General features: G+C 38.2%; 1 protein-coding gene across 3 annotated transcripts in view; it reads left to right on the top strand.

The window, feature by feature from the left end:
* The window catches only part of TDRD7 (tudor domain containing 7), a 46866-nt gene extending 26963 nt beyond the window's left edge, over positions 1–19903 (top strand). For 2 of the 3 annotated variants that reach the window (XM_079330820.1, XM_079330819.1), the window contains exons 7-17: positions 7100–7680; positions 9821–10007; positions 10985–11096; positions 11933–12135; positions 12268–12402; positions 14081–14164; positions 14326–14460; positions 14786–14896; positions 16340–16830; positions 17154–17314; positions 19424–19903. In XM_079330820.1, coding sequence (XP_079186946.1) covers positions 7100–7680; positions 9821–10007; positions 10985–11096; positions 11933–12135; positions 12268–12402; positions 14081–14164; positions 14326–14460; positions 14786–14896; positions 16340–16830; positions 17154–17314; positions 19424–19644 — 2421 coding nt within the window. In that variant the 3' untranslated portion in view covers positions 19645–19903. The remainder of the gene's footprint in view (positions 1–7099; positions 7681–9820; positions 10008–10984; positions 11097–11932; positions 12136–12267; positions 12403–14080; positions 14165–14325; positions 14461–14785; positions 14897–16339; positions 16831–17153; positions 17315–19423) is intronic. The other variant, XM_079330821.1, reaches the window with a different exon arrangement.
* Positions 19904–20569: the final 666 nt, after the last annotated feature.

The following is a 20569-nucleotide window of genomic DNA, read 5'->3' on the forward strand; positions in this document are numbered from 1 at the left end:
ATCTATCATTCCTCAGTCAGGTTTCTTAATGCTATTTAATAAACATAAAAACATGTAAGCATATTCTTTAGTGACTTTAAACTATATTGGCTGATGCTATGAGAATAGGTTTCTCAGACGGGAGAACACTTTTTCTGGATGTTTACTGTGAAGAGGAGGTTTTACAAGGTAAAGGAAAGCTTAGTTTTCTTCACTTAAACTCTTGGATGTCTGGTAAGGTATTGGATAGGTCCCACAGTCTGTCAGTCTTGAAAATACATAACTGGAAAAATTGGAGAAATTAAGGGGGAAATTAGCACATATTTGTTGACTGTTTTGGGGTGTTTGATTGGTTTTGGTTTGGGCTTTTTTTTTTTGTAATACTTTTGTAAACACTACAAGTTGAAGTTTATTACTATAGAAAGGTAGATAATTTTTTAGATGAGAATGAGACCTGCCTGAGACAAAAATGAGATGTTGCCTAATTGGCTGGTAGGGTATTTTGTTTATTTTATCATTTTTTAGCTGCATTTAATCCTCACATTATTATTCATATTTTACATTTATACATGTTGGAGCTTTTTTCAGAAAGTGAAACTAAAGGCTTGGGAGGATGCCAGGATTATTTGGTAAACATTGACAGAAATAGGACTGAGACTGTTGTTTTCTGAATCTGGTCCTGGGCAGTACCTCATGTCTTAACAAAATAGGTACTACATACTAATGAATCAGGCAGCTGAATTTTTACTGTAACATTCAGAGTGAATTAAACAGGTATGCACAGAAAAGAGAAGTTTACAATCCCAGCCCTGAGCAGGAGCTGAACCTGAACAGAGGATATCTTGACAATAGGAATTCTATTTGTAACAACAAAAGAAAATAAAAAATATACAAAGTATCGCTTGTATTCTAACATTTCAGTTAAGTACAGAAGAAATTACTGCCAGAGACAGAATCACTGAGTTTGGAACGGACCTCTTTTGATTACCTCATTCAATCCCCATGCAGGGTCATCTGCAGTCTGTCCAGTTCTGTATCTACTCATGTTTCTAACACTGAATATGCTACAGCTTTTCTGGCCAACATATTCCAGTCCTGTTTCAACTTCCCAGTTGACATGAGGCTTGGCTAAAAACAAGTGTTTTGATGTGTTCTTTTATTGTTTAGGGTAAGAAGATAGGTATCATAGCTTCCCATGCAAAATAATTAATTGCATATCAGACTAGAAGCTGTAGAAGCTGGAGTGGATTCCAAGGATTAGCTGTAACTGGATGATGTAAGAAGCTTCCACATCCTTGTAAGGAAAAAGCGCCTTATTGACTGATGCCTCCATGTGCACTGGGGATCTTCAGCCTTTCAAGAGCACTGGCCAAGTCTGTTTTTTTCCCCAGATTTGGTTGCTCTGGATACATATCCAACAGTTTGATAGTTTAAGCTCAATTGCTTTCAGAAGCAGCTACTTGAAAGTACAGGGAGGAGTTGAGTGTTAGTGCTGAAGCAGCATCTCACCATTGCCTGGGCAGACCTGAACTGTAGAGGGATGGGCAAACCAGTGGACCTGAAGTTGTGGTGGCTGCCAGTGACAGAGGAGAGGTGCTGTCAGCCAGTGTGTGGATGCAAGGTAGTGCTGATCAAGGCCAGAAATACCTTTCCTCACTGCTTTGAGCTCCAGCTTGCTAGGAGTTGCACTTCATGTACTGTTGAGGAAAGTCAGGTAGGTGAGAGCTACCTTCCCACTGGAGCATTTTTCTAAGGTGCCTATCACCAAAATGTTTCTGTGTACCATCTGTGGTATGTATGCTGTGGTAGTTGGCTTCCATGTTGCATATTTTAATCAGATCAGAAAGAACTCCTGCACTACATTTGTGATGAATTCTCACTGAATTAGAGTGATAGTTCTGATTCGTATTTTAGAGCCTTCTTTGAGAACCTCTTGGATACCAGGAGCCAGACTTCTTGTTTGCCACATAAAATGAGGCTCTGTCACTGAAATTAAATGCTAACTTCCTTTGTGGGTTTTCTTTTCATACTTGCAGAAGAAGGGCAGAAAATAACTGCATGTGATAATTTGAATGTGACCCTGGAACTGAAGGACATTTACTCTCAATAGAAACTCTCTTTTCAAGGATGTGTTTTGTCCAGTTCCTTCTTGGAAGCTGTTGATGCTCCAGAAGGTTACCAGTATATGATTATCACAGTACATACGATTAAGCAAGGCTGGCATTGGAAACTGATTACTTTCTTTAGTTTATATAGTTAGTGCAGCTTTTTTTTTTTTAATGTTGTCAAGCATATATGTGCAAAGCTTTTTTCCTACCAACGAATTCAGGAGTATGTCTACCTTTGTCCTCACTATATGCGTATGTCGAAACAAGGGGACTTGCTCTTCTGCATTGCAGTCAGTTACAGTGTCAGTATTTATCTTGGGAGTACTTTTTTATTTGAAGTTTTATTATTTGAGTCTCCAGATTTCAGTTTCTAAGAGCTGCTTCTGTTATTCAAGCCTAGGACAAAAATATTATTCTCCTGTGTTATACCTCTTCACTCTCTGATGCCCTGATAATTCATTCTGCCAGCTGTTGCCTCTGCTTTGTGCTTCCTAATGGAGAAGTGACAAGAGGCAAGGTCACAGAATCACAGAATATTCTCAGCTATAAGGGACCCACAGGGATCATTTAATTCAAGTTAATGTATTCAATGTCCTGTGCAAGACATCTCCAAGAATCACACCATGTGTCTAAGAGTGTTGTCCAAGTGCTTTGTGAGCTCTGTCAGGGTTGGTGCTGTGAGAGCTTTCCTGGGCAGCCTGTTCCAGTGCTCAAACCACCCTCTGGGTGAAGAAAATTTCTCCTGATACCCAACCTAAACCTCCTCTGACACAACTTCAAGCCGTTCCCTCTCATGCTGTCACTGGTCACCAGAGAAAACAGATCAGTGCCTGCCACTCCTCTTCATCTCACAAGGATGTTGTACGCTTCTGCAACTCAGTCTCCTCCAGGCTGAACAGACCAAAGACCTCAGACCCTGCTCATACAGCCTTCACCTAAGGCCCATTTCTACCTTCATTGTCCTCCTGTGGATGCTCTCAAACTGCTCCATGTCTTTTTTCCATTGTACCACCCAAAACTGCCCCAGCATTTGAGGCGAGGCCGCCCCAGTGCAGAGCAGGACAATCCCCTGCCTTGCCTGGCTGCACCCCAGGACACAGGTGGCCCTCCTGGCTGCCAGGGCACTGCTGACTCATTGACATCAATGACCCCCAGGGCCCATTCCATGGAGCTGCTCTCCAGTCTGTCATTCCCCAGTCTGTACATACATCCAGGGTTGTCCCATCCCAGGTGCGGAATCCAGCACTTCTCCTTGTTAAACTTCATACTTGTCGGTGATTGCCCAGCCCTCTAATTGATCAAGGTCAGTCTGCAAGGCCCCACTAGTTGTGCAGGAGTCAACAGCTCCTCCTAGTTTTGTATCTTCTGTGATTTTGCTTAGTGCTCCTTCCAAGGTTTACTAAGTGTCCAGGTCATTTATGAAGATGTTGAAGAGCACAGGTTGAGGTTGGAACCCTCTGGAACCCCACCAGTGACAGGGCACCAGTCTGATGTCACCCATTCACTGTGACCTTTGTGCCTGATCTGTGAGCCAGTTGCCCACCCATCCCATGATGTGTTTACCCAGGTGTGTGCTGGATGTTTTGTCCAGAAGGACACTGTAAGAGCCAGTGTGGTAAGCTTTACTGAAACCCAAAAAGATTCTATAAAGTGGATCAGCTAGTGGGTTATCTTGTCATAAAATGAAATTAAGTTTGACAAGCAGGACTTTACTCTCATGAACCTGTGCTGGCTGTGACAAATGACTGTGTTGTCTTTTTCCCAGAGTAATATAATGTGTTTGCAGAGCTGGGCTGTCAACCATACTAATGGGAAGTACCTTGAAGGCAAATCTATAAGCTCAACAGGAAATCTGGTTGAGTCATTTGTGCTTAAGAAAGGGTGGCTGTTTTGAAGTGCTGCTCAGAAGTTTTTTTAATAGCAAGTTGTTTGTTATTACAAGTTTCTGTGGTCTTGAAGGTGGTGTGGTTCCTGGAGATGTCCTGTGTAGGGCCAGGATTTAGACTCAGTGATGCTTGTGGATTCTTTCTAAGTCAGGATATTCTATGATTCTATGATTCTAGTGATGTCAGCCTTGCTTATTTATACTGAAGCAATCTGAAACAATTTTCTGAAATAGTATTTTGCTATCTCTAAGTGGTTTGTGCAGTCAGCATATACAGTCTCTTCAATACTGAACTTCAGTGCCTAGAAAATCCTGGAGTTATTACTGTAGTTAAGAGGCTTAAAGATCTCTAAGGATCTTCTCTCCTCAGTCTACTGCTGGTCTTTAGTGTGTAAGGGTTTATAGTCCTATCAGCAAAAATTTATTCAGCTCTGTTGCAGCTCTTTTTAAAGAGCACTAGCCAAGGTACATAAAAGTAGACCTCTGGATCCAGCTTGTTCCCAGGTGAACTACCATACATTCCAATACAGCCTTCTCAAACAAATAGTTGTCTTGATAATGTTAAGTGTTTTCTGGAGCTAAAAGTTTCCTTGGCTGGTCATGTAAATGAATTCCTCACTCCTGTGCATGGACACATGGGACATTCTTATCAATTCCTCTATGTCTAGGATGGCATTGTCTGCCAGGATGGCATGCTCTGATTTTTTTTTGTCTGTGTGGCTTGATATACTTTGGTCTCCTGGCCACGTATCAAAGCTTTTGCAAAGCTTTGAAAAGTCTCACAGCCCGAGGTGTCTCCTTAGACTTGAGATCACCTCAAGAGGACATAAATGTGGTCTGGACCCCAGCTCTTTCCAGTACCCACCGATGAGAGACTGCAGGAGGCTGTTCTTGGAGGTTTTCATGGTTGTTTATTGTTTCTTATCTCAGGAATGCTTTGTCCAGCAAACAGTGAACAGCTCACCAGACGTCCATGGCAGAATCTGCCTGGCAGAGGCAGGACTTATCTTATATAGTCTAAATTACACACTAGGTATTTACAATTATTTTCCAATACAATACAACTTTATTAAACTCCAGCTTTGTCCCCATCCAATCTGAAAGTGCCAGCATGTCACCTAACGTGGATGACATGGAGAAGAAGGAGGAAGAGATATCCATGCCCCAAATCCTCCATCTTGGCCACAAGTCCCTTAATATAAACATTCTAGAAATCTGCTAATTCTACATTCTAACAGCCTGATTTATACTCTATTTATTTTTGCAGCTTGCATTTCTTCTCTCAATGTTGGTAAAGTGTTCCAAGGAGCTTAATCCAGCCCCTGAGACACATGGGGTCTCATTTGAGGGTCTTTGGGGACCCCACCAGGGGAGTCTTAAACCTCCCAGAGAAGGCAAAGGAATACTCTGGGCTCCCACAATAAGTTTGTTGTTTGGTTCTATTTTTAACTGAACTCCTTTCTTCTGTGGTACAAAGGGCACAGTAAAATTCCTCATATCAGAGGGTACAAGTATAGGTGTTCTCTGTCAGGAATCATTGAAGGCATCTTCGATTCTTCTAGATTTCACTGCCAGTCATGTTTATTGTCTCTTATATCAAACAGACTAGCAGAGATGCCCAAGAACTTTGCTTTCTTTTTTGCAGAAAGTATTTCTATTTTGGTTTTTCACTGATAGAGAATAGTTTAGGCATGCTACCAGGAATGTGTGAGGGTTCTCTAACATGATTAATATTTTTTTATATCTATGAAAACTATTTCCTTTGTGTCGTGCTAGTGTTTATGGAAGTTGACCAAGACCTATTTCCAAGAACGTTTTCACAGATTGTTTTGACAGCAGCCTAGACAATGTAATGCTGAACAAATGTATGGAAATGCTCTTATATAGTTTATTTCCTGACTCTTAACTCAGATCATCATGTGGCAATTTGAGCAAGTGTAATGAGGTATACATAGGACAAAATACATGATTCTAGACACAGTAAAGGCCACTTGATTTTTTTTCCAATGTATTGTAACTCAGTATTTGTTTCTTGCTAATGTTATCTTGATAGTGAGTGATATGTGTTACTCTTTTTCTATGAGACAATACCTGAAGTCTTGTTCATTGTGTTTTGGTTTTATATTGCTAAGGCAGAGCTGCAAAGAATTACTTGGGCAAGGTTTATAAAGTTCTGATGAGTATGGGCATTAGTAGGGTGGAGTAGTAGCAAGTAATTCAGCTGCTCCATGGTTTTTCAATGATCTGCTTTTGAAAATTACTTTGATCAGAATTGCTTCCTCTGATGAAAGAACTTCAAGGTGGAACTACATAAATCTTAGTATTTTTCTTGCTTTGGGACCAATCTCAGTTTTACATAGATTCATACTAAGCAATGGTTAGATCAATCTAGGTTAAAACTGCAAAGCTTTAGGAAGCAGAATTTTATTGTCAGTTCATGGCTACAGTTCTCAAATGGTACTTTCAATGTTTTGGCTTCAGACCATGTGATGTACTTATTCTTGAACTTAGCAAAGGGGGGATATGTAGAAACTGGCAAAATATCTGGTTCTGAGGGAGGCTAGGGGCATGATTTTAAAGGGTCTAATCAATTCTATAGTGAAATTTATTACAAGACAGAAATTTATTCATTGACTTCAGAACTTTTGTAAAGAAAAATAATTCCCTGAGCATGACTGCAGATAGCCTGCTTGACAGCACTGCCTGGCAAGTGTCCTCTTGTTTCTGAAGTATAGAATCAAATCTCCTTTCTCTCAGTAGACTGAAACTTCTGTTTATGATCTGCTTGCCTGTGGGAGGTTAATGTGCAAAAGATGCACATTTGTGCAGGGTGTCATCATCTTCTGATCCTGCTGGGAGGAGAGACTCTACTTCTTTGGCAGCCAGTCCCAGTTGTATTGCCTAGATTAGATATTTGCTTATTACTGATGTACTCATACGTGTTTGGAACCCTTCAAAACAGAGGAGGAAGCATACAGGAAATGCTAACCTGTAGTAACTGTGTCAAGATTAGCTCCCTGTGGATGTTCTCTTCAAAGTCTGTATAAAATGCATGTTATAAAAGTGAAGTTGGCAAACAGTTTAGTATTAGAGATGCAACCGATTATTAACTTTTTTGTTTTCCAAGGTGGAGAAAATACACAGAGGTGATCCAATGGATGGATTTCTTTATCCTGCCAAGAAAATACCACCAGTACCAAAAAGCGATACGGAGCAAGAAAAGACATCTCAGAATGTTACTTCATCAAAAGCAGATCCTTTGTTAAAGCCAAATATGGAGACCACACCTGCATCACTCAGTAGCGACTTCAAGGCAAAAGTTGTTAGCATCTTGCTGAAGTATTCCAATGGTCTTTGGGCTCATGCACTTCCCAAAGTGTACCAAGAAACTTACCAAGTAAAATTTCCAGAAGACATTCTAAATAATCTCGAGCTGCTGTCAGATATATGTGTTGTGGACTACGTATCTGAAGTCCCTAGAAGGGCGATCCTTTATGCTAAACCCCAAAGATGCATTGATGAAAATCTGAATGTCACTGAGAAGGCCAAGAGGCATGATGGAATGAAGGCCACAGCTGAACAGCAGTATGAAGAATCCAAGGACCAGTATCTGGAAAACATAACTGTTCCTGCACTAGTCATTCCGTCAGAAGGATCTGTGTCCATCATGGTGTTAGAATTGAAAAACACTAATGAGGTCCTAATTAGGCAAGTTTGTATTTTGGAATCTACCTTTTGTGCTTCATTATAAATCCAGATGTTCATATTACGTAGGTCTGCCAGAAAAGAATAGATGAACAGGAGGTATCAGGACTTTATAATTTACTTATTTTGCTAATGAAAATTAAGAATCTTTTGTTTGTGTGTTTAAATGGAAATTTTCTGAAACTTTTTCTGCCCTGAACCAATCACTTATATCATTAACTTTAGCTTGTCTGAGAATCTAGGCAGATTTAACTGGCCGTTGGAAGACTTTATAAAATAATCCCACTACAACACAAATAGCAGCATTCAGATACTACTGTTGTGCTTATTAAAATACTTTTTACTCCTATAACTTACATTAACTAGGCATGAACTTGAGTGCTCTCAGATTCCATTTATGGAAAGATGAGCTTTCATCCAGCAAAAAGCTATTAGTGTTTCTTGATTTGGCTCCTTATCAGCATAGTCTAAGGGGACAGTATAAGAAGTGGATTGTTGCATTACATCTCTTACTTCCAGCCTGCTATGCACATGTGACTTAACTCTATGAAACTTTCCTCTGCACCTTCTAGTTCTGGCATCGTTTAAAACTTACTGTACGTGTGGAGTAATGGTTCTTAGCTTTCTGTTATTTTAAGGATGTTCCTACTAGTATTGGGATGAATGCTTTGAGTACCATGGATTAAAACACCATATGATGCTGTTGAGCTGAGGGTGGTTATGTAAAAATTTCTCTATAAAGCTGCAGTTCCCAAATTTTGAGCCGTGTTTCTTGGACAGTACTGAAGTTTGTCAGCTGTATGTTGGTACATGATGATAATTAGTGGTTTCTTGGTCCCAGTTACAAAAGTCATTGCTCAGGGTTATCCATGTGCTTCATGGGCAAAGTCACTTAGGGTTTTTTTACCATGACAAGAAAATGTTAATGTGGATATACAGGGAGGAAACAGTGTGTGGGCTCTTCTTTTCTTACATGTCCTACCAGTGTTTTTCTGGTGATCCACACAAGAACTATGTAGCAGCTGTTAGTTGATGTTGATTTTTACAGGAACAATAACATCGAGGTTCCTAGTTCAGTCTCAGGGATGGAGTAATATCTCTTTGGCTAAGTTTTTTGTTTGAAACCTTTCACCTGCAATACAAATGAAGGCAAAGCTGAAAGGTGCTGATTTTCATGCTGTTTCTGTTTTGAGACATGGATCGATTCCCAAAGAATTCTAATGTAGTTAGAATAAAAATGAAGTGATAGAAACACTCCTAGATATTTGCTAGACATTTATAGCAGAGTGTTTGAAGGCAGAGATGATATACTACTACATTATTACTACAGTTTAATTACTATATACTACATTATTACTACAGTTTAATTCTCACAAGAAATAATGAATAAAATAGTGAGTGAGATAGGAAATTCCAAAAGATTCTTCTGTTTTCTTCTGCAGTTGAGTTACTCCAACTGTCTATTAGGTATCTTTATGAAACAAATGTCCAAAAAATTTTTAAGTAGCATATATGTGACTCTCACTCCACTTTATCACCTTACAGAGTAGATGAATACTTGGACAAAACCAAAAAGACTGTTTCTAGGAAAATCACAGTTCCCTGGAATAATCTTTGTAACAGAGTTATGATATCATGCAATATTACAAAATCTGCACTGTCTCTGGGCATATGATCTAAACTATGTAGTAGAACTGAGTATCACACACTCTATGAACAAGCTGAAACAGCAGTTACTATACTGAAGCATTCAGAACTTCCCGTTTCAATTTTCCAGGAAGTTTATATACCTGATTTAAGACCTGTGTAACACAAGCAGCATTAATATGAACCATTAAGTCAGCAACCATATATCAGAATAAATGTGGAATATGAGAATAAACAGCACTTAGTTTAACAGCTGATTTTAAAAGATATTTTTGATGCTTTGGTTTGGATCAACCTGAGTGAAAACCAGATTAAGATGATGTTCGTTAGTGATAGAGTAACTTTTTTTCCTACAATAAGAAGAGTTTGGACATCAATATCTTAGAAAATATATATATCATGTATTCATATGTGCATGTAAATATTCTTAGGGTTTTATTCAATTTTTTGAAGTTGCATCCCAACTCGTGTTGTATTTTTTTGTGAAATACTGTAGGTATGTGGGCAAAGATTATTCTTCTGCCCAGGAACAAATGGAAGATGAAATGAAAGCATACTACAATCAAAACAGTACAGTGTCACCAGCTCAGTCTTTGAGTGTTGGGCAACTTGTTGCAGTCCATGCTGAGGAGGAAGCCTGGTTGCGTGCACGGATAATTTCTCTAGAAGACCACAGAGTAAAGGCAAGCAATTACCCCTTCTGGCACTTGGAGAAAGAATTAAGACAAGCTTGTTTTTAGATGCACAGTCAATTCTTAAATATGCTACTCTAATATTCTTTCTTTCCTTGCCCTGAAGTGCTTTTGGGTATATGAGAAATTAGGACCTTGTAGAATTTATATGATTGACAAAATTAAATGGTCTTTCAGGTTTTTCTCATGAGTAGTTTGAGTCTGGGAGGTTTGGTTCTGGTTTTAAAAGGGCCTAGGCCCTATAGCACTTTTGTGCAGAAAATGTACCTTTGATAGGAGGAACAGTGTGAGGAGGACATGGGAAGGGAAAGGGAAGAACAACATTCAGATCTTGTCTGAAGGCTTGTACTGATGTATCTCTAACTAAATACAAAAAAAAAAAAAAAAAGGAAAGTATACTTTCCCCTTTCAGACAGATCTGTTTTGTAAGTTATGTCGTATACATTTTAGTTAAACCCCATTGATATTATTTAACTCCTCTGTTAAACTTTTCCTGTGCCAAGTAGACTCTTTGAGCCATCTGCAGTGAAATTAACAGTTTCCATACTAGTTTCCTGCATTGACTGTAGTATTTATATCAAAGTCAAGACAAGCTTAAATGAAAATTATTCTCTAAATGTTGTAGAAAAAATAGGCAAAACTTAAAATGGCACCTAAGTGGTATTTGACTTTTCAACATTTCAAAACTTTGTAAATAAAAATTACAACTTTATTACCTTTCTTCATGTAGTTTGACATAATATATGCTGAATTCTTCCAGAACAGTTGGAGAGGATAGTTTTATAGAGATCTTGAGAAGAAGGCTTTCCATGAAAATATGAGATTAATGGTACTAAACTGGCAAAAAGTAATTTGTTTGTGGCTGTATAGAGAATGTGGTAACAGAATACATTCTCCCTAGACTCAAGAAAACATATTTACAGTTATATTCATGATCTTGTGCTTTTAATTTCCTTTTCTGTTGTCAGGTATACTATGTTGATCATGGCTTCACTGAGTTTGTTGAAAGCAGCAGTGTGTGCAGACTACAGAAACAGTTCAGATCGCTTCCTTTTCAAGCTGCAAAATGTAAACTGGCAGGTAAGGGAAAGCCAATGCTGACTGCACACATGCTTGCTGCTATGCTTGTGTTGGCACAGCTTAGGGATTGAAGCCTCTGTGAGTCTTACTTGTTTGTAACAGTTCTGTATGTGTTTGAAGATTTTGTTCAGCTCAGCTGATCTAAGCAGACATGGGTATGCATGGAAAGAAGGAAAAGGAAGGAAGAAAGGATATGAAGAAAAATTTTAGAGAATCCTTGATATTAGAAGACAGTTTTGTCCTACCACTGTAATGGAGCTTAATTGTTTCTGCACTTAACATGAATGTCTTTGTCCCTTTAATATATGTGAGCCTAAAGAAATAAAAGGAAATGTTTAAAGTACAGGAAACATGTTGTGTGAAGCACATGTGTTGTGTGTACACTAGCACAACATATTTTTCTATAGATGAGGTATGTCTGTTGTAGCCACATTAGGCAATATTTCTAAATGTGAGCCTATTTAATTATTTTGAAGTGATCCTTCCCCTTTCAGTACTTGCATACTTGCAGACTTCCTGGACTCTGCTGGAATTTATTGACTTTTCTAAAACTTGTAGGCCTTTTTAACCTTTTAAAAATATTAAATTTTAAATATGTGAAATTGCTGTGAATGAGCTTGACATTTTTTTGGTTGTTTGGTTGGTTTTATGAAATTTGGATGCATTCCCTTCTTTTCTATGCATATCCCTCAACCCTTTCTGAAGAAGGTCTTTTTCTATTCTGTCCTGCCCCCAAAGATGGCTTTCTTTGTTAAAAAGGTGGAAATTAAGTAGATTGCAAGTAGCAAGGGTGCAGTACAACTTCTGTACACAAAAAAGTGTGGTGTGTCTTACAGGACTGGAAGCCTTTTGTGATGATCCTGTCCTAGTAAAGGCTGTGGAATCACAGACATGCTTCAAGATATTTGCTGTGGAAATACTGGAAAAGAGTGATACTCCTCTTCTTGTTCTGTATGACACTTCTGGAGAAGATGATATCAACATCAATGCTACTTGTCTGAAGGCATTGTATGACAAGTCCCTTGAACTGCACCTCCAGGTACCATTGTCTGTTTCCTCCTTAATCATTAAAAATAATTGACTGTTGATAGACAAAAACAGTAGTCGGAAATTTGCTAAATTTTGTGTGTGGTTTCTTTTTCCCTTTCTTTTCAAACTGCAACTGTTGCAGGTAGATGCACTATATACTAATGTCAGAGTAACCAGTGTTTCCTCTGATGGGAGCCTGTATTGTCAAGTGCCATCCAAAGGCTTGTCTAGACTTTCTGAAATATTGCAGAAACTAGAAGACTACTTTCTTTACAAGGTAAGTACTGTGGTGAGAGAAGTGGTGAAGTCATGCAGCATTTCTCCAGAGAGTACCAACTAATTTTCCTTGCACATAAGTTCAAGTTTCTATAATAGCTATAGACTGTTCAAAAATGCTAAAAATACTCTGTCTAGTTTGGGGTTTTTTCTTTTGATGCTTTCTTTTTCACAGGCACTCTCTAAGGCTTCAGTAACTACTTGAAACTTTCCTTGAATAGTTAGAATAGTAATAACAGTATGGCTCTTAATGGCAAACTTCCAATGGAAACTGCATGAGATTGGTTTAAAGCCTGGAGATACTGCCTTTATTTTTCCTGGAAATTTTACATTATGAAGTTGAGGTGCATAAACAGCTAGGTCTGTACAACGTGGCAGTAAAAGTAGCATAATCAAGGTCTGTTTTTCTTAACATGGCTTCTTTGGAGATTCAGATCTGATATATCTGATTCTGCATATCTTGTCCTTACATCCTTAGCTTTTGAATGTTGTGGCTGGTATCAACATCAAAGGGATATATAGGAAACATCCAGAAAAGTCTTAAGTTGCTATAAAATAGGCATGTGGCTGAGAAGTCTGACATTCCACCAACCATTTACAGACACATGCAATAATCCTTATTAGACTCAAGAGAGTTTAGGTCAAAGAGAAGAAATGTAGAGAATCTGATTTGTAAGAATTAAGAGAATAAATTTTGTAATTCAGCTGAACCTGACAAAATCAAATCATGCAATGCTGATCCTTGGAGGGTCTGTTAAAACTACTGCTTGTGAAACTACTCTGTGAAAGTGTTTTAGGTGTAGAAGTTGAGCTTTAGACCTATTGTGCAACCATCTGGATGCGTTATACTGAACACATTTATCAGATTACGTTTTCCAGCAAGCTGAACACTGAAAGAAAGTGTATAAACCTAAAATATTTAGTAACATCAAGACACAAAGGAAGGGCAGCCATGTAGGTGTTTCAAGAGTATCGGAAGGGAGTATTCCAAGAGTATTTGAAGGGAGTAATTCAAGAGTATTTGGTACTCTTTGGAGAGAGTACTTGTTATTTCCTGCTGCTGTCAAAGAAAGAGATTGTTTTCAGATTCTTTTAGTATCAGGCTTTGCAGCTTATCTGGAGGGTTTTAACTCATTTTGCCCAAGAATTTAAACCTAGTAAGATGTTGATTGTTCTTCAAATGGATTTTCTCCATGCATTTTATAGTGTAGCCATTGTCTTGCTATGTTATTTAGGATTGTCATGGTGACTGTCACCCCTAGGAGCCTTTCATTTGAGTTGGCAATAAATTTGATTTGTTATATATCTCAGAAATTGTATGTTAGAGAATATAAGCTAGGAGGTTCTTCACTTGTCTGTCATAGCTCTTAACTGCCTTTGATTTTCAAGTCAAATAACTGTCGGTGACTTCCTAGTCTGTTTCCAAATGTGGCTTTTTACCCTTTGTGGTCTCTCAATTTCCCTGTAAAATACAGAGCTTGGCATTAAAAGATTTACCAATTGAGGAAGCTTAAAGCAAAGTGATAAGAAGTACTTCTAAAGCTGGAAAGATACTTTTTATTTGAAACAGAGCTTTTGCTTCTCAGTACTGTTTAGCCATGTGTTGCTTTTGAAATGGTTAGTTGAGTGCCAGGTAGTAATAGCTCCATGCTTTCTGACTTCTGTTTTTGTATTTGCAGCAGACATCTGAGTTCAATGTATTGCTACCTTTCTGTGGCAAAATCTGCTTGTTTCCTTCCAAAGGAAAGTGGGCACGTGTAGAGGTAAGAAGTATTCAAAAAGTAGCAAGAGTTTGCTGGCATAGAAATGTCTCTTCTTTTTGTTCAACACAATCTGAATGTTTAGTTTCCATGAAATATTTCATAAAGTGTGTGTCACTGTTGGGTTTTTAACCTTGAAATTTGCCCTTGCTTTCTTCTTTCAGATAAAAATCATTCACACTAGACGGGCACTTGATGTGCAGTTTATGGATAGTGGAACAGTTGCAACTGTAAAAGTATCAGAACTCAAAGAAATCCCACCACAGTTCCTGAGAGAAGTAATTGCGATACCTCCTCAGGTGAAAAGACATGTTAAAGTTAACCTGTATTCAGTCTCTTGGCTGTGTTTGTAGTGCTACTGCTTCAAGGTTTATATACTGAAATTCTGTTTCATTTCACAGCATTCAACATTGCAGTGTGTTTTATTGTGCTTCTTTGCCTGAAATAAATCACAATATAGTCCTGTGAGTCGGTGGACATCATGCTACTGGATTTGCATTTTGCTTTGTCTCATCCTGTTTGTCATTCATGATTGGCTCTGTCAGTGTTATTCTCTGAATTGGAACTTATGGACCATCTTTTGTATTACTAAATTATACCTTGTATACTTAATTATGTTCTTAGGCTTTAAAATGCTGTCTGGCAGATCTGCCTCCTAACACTGGCATGTGGACTCCAGATGCTGTACTATGGCTGAGAGATGCTGTAATAAATTGTCCTGAATTTAGCATGAAGGTAAGTGGTCAAAATGCCAATGAGACCTGAAATCACATAGGCATGTGAAAAGAGCCTTGGAAGAACAACTTTAAAAGCTTAACAACTCAGCAAATTGGTTTTTGTAGCAGAAATGTAGAAGTTTGTAACCAGCTAAAGGACATAACTCTATACAAAGTTATTTTCTTAGGAAATGTGTCATAAAAAACTTGTTACTTGCTTTGGCTTGTTAGAATTTCCTCTTTCCCCCTCTGCTGTGAATTTAGCAACTTTCACAGCAGCTTTTCACATTTTGCTGTCCAAGTCCAAGTATGCAGTTAGGTTTTTTGCCACTGATAAGAAAGAAACACAATTGTCATGTTTCAGCACATAGAAGTATTCAACTTCTCAGTTAATCTTGAATGCCTGTTTTGCCTCTTGGGAGCAAAACTTTTTCTCCTTCTAATCTTTGAAAGCAGTTTTATTTTTGTTTGCTTTTCCTAATCAACTTTGTTTTAGTATATGCATTATATACTTAGCATTTTTCTTATCTTGGAGATAAAATTATTTCCATATATTATGCATATATTCCATCCCATATATTATGCAATGTATCCTAACCACATAAAGTAATTGAAAATACCCTCCTAAACGAAATCTATTACTAACTACAGATTAAACAACAATAATTTCTTCTTAACTTTTTGATTCCAGCTACTGTCAGACACGTTGAAAAAGTGCTTTGTAGCTTTCCATAACCTTTCTGCTTGCTTTAGTCTAGACCTCTACTCTGACATTTACACCTGTTGCCCCTGGCTTTTCGAGACATCCTCTTACAAGAGAGTTTGAGTTTGGTGCTAATTTTTGCTGTATTAAATAACATACAGTGGATGCATACTTTATTTGCAGAAATTTTTTATTCTTGGCTAGGAACATCAGCAGAAGAATCACTAAAGAGAGGTTGCATACTTTGTCAAACTAAAATTTAAGTGCTTTACTATTAATAATGTTAGCATATCTGAGGATAAATAGATAATATTTTTATGTCAGTGCTTGAAAATGACACATGGGAGAAACCTAGAACCTTTTTTTATCTTTTTTTTCATCTAATTTAGCAGGCCTCATTTCCCTTAATGACAAGAAGATAGTTTAAAGGATTAGTTGTTACTATTTAATAAATTTTTTAGATCTGTGTGGACACTACTGGTCTTCTGAAAACTAGAATTAGGCACACAGTTTGGATTGGAACAAAAGTCAGTTCAAGATTTTTGTTTGCTTTAAATTAGTGGAATAGCTGCCGGTGCTTTTTATCTTTTTATCTACTGTGAACAGTAGATACCCACAACTTCTTTAATACCTTTGGGAGAACACAGAAAATTCTGTGCATAAATGCAATGAACTGTTTCTTCTTTAGTCTTCTGTACAAAATCAGATGTGCCTTTAATAGTTACTAACTGATTGTTAAATGGTGTTTTATGTTCCAAGGTGATTAAACAGGATGCTTCAAAAGGAATTGCACACGTTTACTTGTTTGCTCCAGAGAATTTCCCAGACATGGATCGTAGCATCAACAGACAGATCAAAAACGCAGACTTGTGGAAGCATCAGAAAGATGTTTTCTTGAGTGTGGCACCCAGTGGGACTAGCTCCACAAAAGCTATAGGTGATGCTGTTTCAGCTCTACAGTTATCTAGTGGGAAGCTGGAGAAGAGTTTCCCTGATTCAGGCAGAGATCCTGGCAGTGCAGTGTCCACTATCGATATGCCTCCTCCTCTACCCTTGCCAAAGCCTGGTGACCTCATGGATATCTATGTCTCAGTGGCCTGCCATCCTGGTCATTTCATTGTCCAGCCCTGGAATGAGCTAAATAATCTGTATGCCCTAATGGAAGAAATGATCCTGTACTATAGCAGGGCAGAAGAGAAGCCTGTCAACATTGAAAAAAACAAGCTGTATGCAGCTAAAATTGGAGATGAGTAAGTAGATGTTAAATTACTTAAAATCTGAAAGCAAGCTTAACTCTGCTAAGCTAGGCAAGCCTGGCTTTGCTTAGTCCGCATTGTTAACAAGGTAGCAGATGTCCAATGATATCTGAGAGATTAAGGGAGTAAATGAGGTTGCACTCTCTTCATGCTTACAGATTGTAGCTGGGATAGTTGACTTTTATTCAGCTAAGTCCAGATTTGGGAAGCCTGAGACATGTTGGTTAAGATCTTTTGGTTGTGCATTATTTTTCTAGTGCTTTGGCAGTGTGTGAGTATGAATTCAAATGGTCAATTCTTGTTCTCCCCCCTTTTAGGTGGTATAGGGTCATAATAAAAGGAATTCTTAGGAATGGATTTTTGTCAGTGTATGAGCTGGACTATGGCAAACATGAGTTTGTCAGCATACAGAAAGTACAGCCCCTCCTGGATACATTCAGAAGACTACCTTTCCAAGCTATCACGGCTCAGCTTGCAGGTAGGTATCAAGCATTTGCAATTGTTCTTGTTAAAATCTTACGTCAGTGGGCATGTGAGATGAGCAGAAATGTAAACTGGACAAAGTCAGAAGTTATGTAATTGTGTTTTTTCTATATGTTTATGTCCTGCTTTTATTCTTGGCATAGGCAGTGGTGATTCTGTTTAATTATTTTTGTTTGTTTAATTAAATGTAGCACTTCAGGTACCATCTTTGAGAATGAAGACTGCTTAAACTTTCCCAGCAGCTGCTTTTCATTGTCTAAAAATTTACTATTTAATGTGTGTGATATCTACTATGCTAAAGACACAGGGAAATAAAAACTGATTTTTTTTATCCTTTAACATAACCAATTGCCAAGTGTGAAAGTTATGATGTATCTGTTGATAAGAACCTAATGCTCTGATTGTCTTAGTTTACATAAAATTAGGAACCTAGATGCTGAATTTCTAGAGAATTTTTTATATATGTCTTATCCCTGTTGTAATTTACAGTTCTCCAGTACATATTTGGAATCCAGAGTTGCCTGAAATATATTAGTTTTCTCAAACAAACAAAATACTCCACAAGGGGATGGGCTTTTAATAAGCTTACATAAGATAATTTCCTTAAGAATATGGTGCATCAAGAGTGTGCATACATCTGAGAGAATTTTAAAAATAAAATTTGATATCTCCTTGCTGTCTTTTCGATCCTTTCAAAACCTTTCCTTCATTTCTGTGTTCGGATGTATACGTCTCGTCTTAGTCAGCTACTGCTTTCTGGCACTGTTTGGTCAGCACTGCTCTAGATTTCAGTCACAGAATATGCTTGTTGGAAGTGACAGGTGACAGAGTTAGTGCTCTGTGCCTTCTGTGGATTTGCTTTCCTGCATAGCCTCAGTGTGACCTTAGGGGTTGCTTTAAACTAGTGAGGGGTGATGGATGTGCTACTGACAGGCCGGGATCCTCAGTGTGCAGTGCTGTAATGGGGCTGATCTCTAGCTGTGTCTGTCTTCTGGAGGATCCAGTTCAGCAAGCCTGCAGTCACCCAATTTTTACTGCTTCACGAGTCCCCCAGGTAGCTAGTTAAATTGCCTCTGAGATGCTTCATATTGTCAAAGCAGGCCAGCTGAGCCTGGAAGATTGTCCTGCTATTCTTCCACTTCTTTCTCTCTGTGTTTGTGTCTCATGCCTCTTAGTTTCTCATCTGTTTCCTTCTAAAAACCCCATTTGCTTCCATGATAGTCTTTCCTAGCATTAATTTTCCTTTCTTACGTGTTGATTAACTATTTGGCTTTTAATTTTTTTTTTAATCTGCAGGCAGCTGTGTTCCTATATTGTCATTTCAGTGACAAGTTGTTGCTAATAGTAAAAGCAAAGTATTGTCATTTTGCTGTTCTGCCCATCTGTAAAGTGACTTTCGGGTGTTCCTGCATGATGTTTGAGCTCCATGTGTTTACATACTGTACACCAGCAGTGGTCTGGGGAATTGAATCCCAAGTCTGCAGGAGCTGTTTCCTTCTCAGTGCATTTTAGCCATGTTCAAAAACTTGCTTAGGTTCCAGCAGACTTGACTTTGTGGGATGCTGCTCTGAAAAAAGTAAGAGCAGTTGTGAGGCATTCAGGCATATTTTCTCTTTCTTTCTGCCCTCTGTATGTCTAGTTTGGGACTTGAAGATTTTAGTAACTGATGCTGCTTTGAGAAGAAGAAAATCTAAAGCAGGGCCAATGGGACAAGTAATGTCAGTACCCTCAGGCTGAATATAAAGAAAGTTTGTTTTGAAAGGATGTTTAGTTTCCTTCTTGTCATTGTTCCTGACAAGCCCTGGTCATGCAAGGCAGCCAGTATTCTCTACATTGCTCAGTGAATCAGTGCATATGCCTTTCACATCGGCAAACATATTATTATCTTTAGACTCAAGAAAAAATAAATATCATAGTCTGTGTAAGAATTAAGCTTGTTTGTGTGGGAGATGAATGAGCTTGTGTTTCTTTTCTAGATTTAAGTTGCTTTCATTAGCACTTTAAAATCTGTTTTCTCAAGTATTTAAACTCACACCACTTCTTTATAAACTTAGATTGTTCTAGTCTGTAAATGACCTTCTGTTTTGCTTTACATTTGCCCTAGGAGTGAAAAACCAGCAGTGGTCAGAAGAGGCATCAATAGTGTTTCGGAATCTTGTGGAGAAGAAACCTTTTGTGGCACAGATACAGGCTGTTAATGACAGCGCTAACTCTTGGGATCGAAAAATAGTGACTTTTCTTGTGGACACATCTCTTCCACATATTGATAGATGGATTCATGATTTTGTGTCTCAGAGTCTTGTGGAATTTTCAAAGGGTGATTAATCATCACTTCTGAAATGTAGCTGCTTAGCAATAAAATAAGTAACAGGCTTTGAAGAGAAATATAACTACTATATGGCCTTGAAGACATAATGGGGATATAATTGCAAAATCTGTGTTTGTTTAACAAGTTTGGATTCTGTTGACTTCAGCTGACTTTCTTAAAAATTTCAAGTTGTTTACCATTGTAATGCTAGAATATTTGAGTTAAATTATTTTAAAAGTTATTTATCAATAAAACAATGTTCAGTTTTGTTCTTGTGACCATTCCCTAATTTTGGAGAGCTTTTTGTCTCATAGCTATTACTCAGAGCCATTACAGGGTAGTCCTTCCTTTAACAAGTGTTTTTTATTTCTGAATTTACTGTCAGAGATGTGCATTATTGTTGCCCTTTTCCCTTTTCCTTAACTTGATAAGCTCTGAACAGTGCCTCATTTGGACTACTGCATTTGTGGGGTGGAGCATTCACAGAGGGGTATGCACTTTGTGTACTTTCTGCTCTGTTTGCTGTTCTTTAGCAGTGATACCACTTTCCTGAATTCTCTGCTCCCCTCCTCACCCTACCCCCTGACCAGCTGCTAAATTCAAAGCATTCCTTTCCCTCCTTTTTGATAGCTTGTTTTCATGTATGCTTCTGAGAAACTTCAGAGGACTTCTACTCCCTGGAGACAGGAGAAAGCATTGTCCTATAAACACACAGATGGGGCTTAAAGTCCTCTGAACACAATATTTTCAGCCTACTTTAGAACCTACCTTATTTATGGTCTTAGAAATATTTAGAGGCAGTGTAGACATGATTATATTTCATAGTCTGCTGTCTCAATTTAAATTGCTGTAGTCCCTCTAGATTGTTAAACAGTATTAAAGCTTTACACAAATGCCAGCAACGTATTTTTTTCTGCTGTACACAGCTCTGTAGTATTTCTG

The sequence above is a fragment of the Erithacus rubecula genome, assembly GCF_903797595.1.
Source record: "Erithacus rubecula genome assembly, contig: SUPER_Z_unloc_1, whole genome shotgun sequence".
Classification (NCBI taxonomy): Eukaryota; Metazoa; Chordata; class Aves; order Passeriformes; family Muscicapidae; genus Erithacus; species Erithacus rubecula.